General features: G+C 34.3%; 1 protein-coding gene across 1 annotated transcript; it reads right to left on the reverse strand.

The window, feature by feature from the left end:
• Positions 1-243: 243 nt before the first annotated feature.
• On the reverse strand, positions 244-1678 carry LOC108816322 (adenylate isopentenyltransferase 1, chloroplastic-like). The gene has a single exon (XM_018588901.2). The coding sequence runs from the start codon at positions 1323-1325 to the stop codon at positions 294-296; it is 1032 nt and encodes a 343-aa protein (XP_018444403.2). The 5' UTR covers positions 1326-1678; the 3' UTR covers positions 244-293.
• Between the last annotated feature and the right edge of the window lie 1506 nt (positions 1679-3184).

Below are 3184 nucleotides of genomic sequence, written 5' to 3' on the forward strand. Positions count from 1 at the left end.
CAAAAAGGTTATTTTTGTTCGGATGCTAACATTCAGCTCCTCTGTCCATGCCATTGCTTCCGCATACGGCATACACACACATATTTGTGCACACTAGAGAAACAAGCTCCTAAATTTTTAAAGATCAAAACCTTTTTCTTTCTATTTTACATTCTAACGATCAAAACATTTGGAAAAAACACAGGAAAATGAAAGGACTTTTTTGTATATTCAGTAAATTTTTTTCCTTAGTTACGCGTAAATGACAAAATTTCTCCTTTACATGATTCGGAAAATATGAGCTGAAAAATAACCTAATCTTCCACCAACAGCCGATTCACAATCTTTACACTTGGCTCCAAAACTTGCTCCCTCCAAATCTCTCTCCACTCTCTTCTTCTACTTCCCATCATAACCGCTTTAAACGACGCCGTTGCATCAACCCTCTTAATATCCCAACCAGCATCCCTCAGCTTCTCAATCTTCACTATCTGTCTCCTCGCTAACCTCAACGTGTTCTCTTTGACCTCCTCCACCACCTTATCGTACGCCGCTCTCCTCACCGGATCCCACTTCTTCTCCCCCGGTGGATACATTTTGAAGTAACCGTCAAACTCCGGTACACCAATAGCTTTCCGGATCCCAAACCGGGTCGCACTCGCTTTCACCGGGTCGTAAAACCCGGACAGCTCTTCCAACATACCCGAGCCCATCATCTCGTCGACCCGTTTCAAGAGATACTCGAAGAGCACAGTCTCCGACACGTCTACCCATATGAAACAGCAGTTGTAACGTAACTCCCGACAGATTGAGCTTGACCCGAACGGGTCGATCTTCGGATCGTATCGCTCGGCGAGAAGCGCGTGGACGAATGTGTTAGATCCGCCGGCGATAATGGGCAGCTTCTTACGGGAGGTTATATCGGAAACGGCGTCTGAAGCGGCGACGCGGTAATCTCCGGCGGTTAGTTCGCCGTGTTCGGGGAGGAGGTAACCGAGGAGGTGGTGGGGGACGCCGCGACGGTCGGGGAGCGTAATCTGATTCGTGGTGATCTCTAGTCCTTTGTAGACTTGGATTTTGTCGGAGTTTATGATCTCTGAAGGGAAACGAGTGGCGAGATCGACGGAGAGGCGTGATTTTCCGGCGCCGGTTGCTCCTAAGATGACGACCATTTTGTCTTTAAGGTTTTGGGGACGTGATTGGTCGTCCATGCGTACGGAGACGGGGTGGTGGGCTCTTTGTCTTCTTTTGGTGAAGGGGAGATGAGAATGTGGGGAGAAAGACGGTGACGTTGATGTCGTCGTGAAGTTGTCGGAGATTGTTGGGAGGAAGTTGAGTTCTGTCATTAAGCACGGAAAGGGACAAAAAACAAAAACCTGTGTGTTTTTCTCGTGTACCGGTTTTTTTATGTTTTTTTTTTCTTTTTTCTTGTAACGATGCACCACACTAAAATCTCTCTCTCTCTCTTTACGTTTCTCGATTTCTCAGAGAGAGCTTCACTTCAATGAAGGTGGTCGACTCGAAATCTAAAGCGTCACCACTACTTCTGTTATTCTTCTTTTCTGCTTTCTGGGCCTCAAGAGGGTTTTGAAATATATCATGAAATTCTGTTACAACAAATTTCTTAAAAAATAAAGACAGTTGCATGATTATTATAATTTAGTTTTTCTATCTAAGTTTGTATTCTGTTTCTGTAGACCCAAAAAAAATTATATACGTGTTACACTATTCAAATTTAATCAGGTACTTTTTACTACCGAATTAATTTTGTATTGATAACAAATGTATTTGAAAGTAATTTTGTGTTTATTGTTTTGGGCTACTTCAGTGTATGGACAAGCTTTAACCTTTTTTCGTAACAACGCTTTAACCTATTTATTATACAAGGACAAGCTTAACCTATTTAATTTTTGGTAAAAATTGATAGATCATCCAAATAGCAAAAGGGAATAACTTGGGTTTTTGCGGATGAATCGTTGTATCACGTATCGGCGACTGTGAAATTTACAGTAAGAATGGGAAGAAACAATGTGAAAGTATGTTTAATTATTAATACAAAAACCCAAGTTATTTATTTTGATTTGAAATTTAGTAAACATATAAATAATATTTTATTTATATGTTTAATTATTAATACAAAAATGAGTGTAATCGATTACATCAAATTGTACAAAATACAAACTATTTATTATGTACTTTTCATGTTTAAATATATAAAACTGAAATTACAACTAATATTTTAATAAACTACATAAATTAATATATAAATTAACTAAAGTAGCAGAATAAAATATTAAATAAACTGTAAAAATATAAAATTACCAAACTTAAGAAAAATAAAAATAAAATCTAAATGTCATGAATTATTATTAGCCAATTACAAAAAATTAATATGTTATTTTAAAAAGAAAAAGATATTATTAATACAAAATTGTATTTTGGTGTAGAACTTGTGTTGTAGTTAAAGATGAAAATAAAATCCAACACCAACATAATAAATTTGGTATTACCAGTGCTTGGCATTCCAAAAAGAAAAAGAGAAAAGGTATACCAGTGTTTTAAAATATTTCAAATAGATTAATTATTTTATAAACTGCATGCCAGTGTTTTTCACAAAGTCAATCAAATATGAAAATTATATATTTTGAACACTAGTACAAAATATTTTTTTTTTAATTTAAATGTTTCTTAGAATTTTAAATTATTTCAAATATTTAATTCGACAACATTTGTTAGAGAAGTACAAAATGGAAATTATATATTTTACATTCTTTTTCACTCTTTTTAACTATTTCATTAATTATATTTACCATAATAATTCGATAATATTTATTTTACATGTTAACCATAATAATTCGACCGATTTAAATAAATTTTTTCGTAACAAGAATTCAGAACAGTTAATAAAGAGTTTTTTATTTGTTTACAGAATCAATTAATCATATCCATTTATTGTCTTCGGATATAGATTAGTTTGGTTTTGATGTATAAAAACCTAAAATATCTAAATAACAATGTATCTGAAACGAGGTCAAATATTTATATAAAAACATATTACCTGATCCAGTCCGAATTTTTTGAATACATTATTATATGTGGATACATCTAAAGTATAAAATACTAATTATGATATTAGTATATGAAATTTTTAAAACCAATATCCACACAAGCAAACGGATCAAGTTCTAATAATACTTATGAACAC

This window comes from Raphanus sativus, chromosome 7, assembly GCF_000801105.2.
Source record: "Raphanus sativus cultivar WK10039 chromosome 7, ASM80110v3, whole genome shotgun sequence".
Taxonomy (NCBI): Eukaryota; Viridiplantae; Streptophyta; class Magnoliopsida; order Brassicales; family Brassicaceae; genus Raphanus; species Raphanus sativus.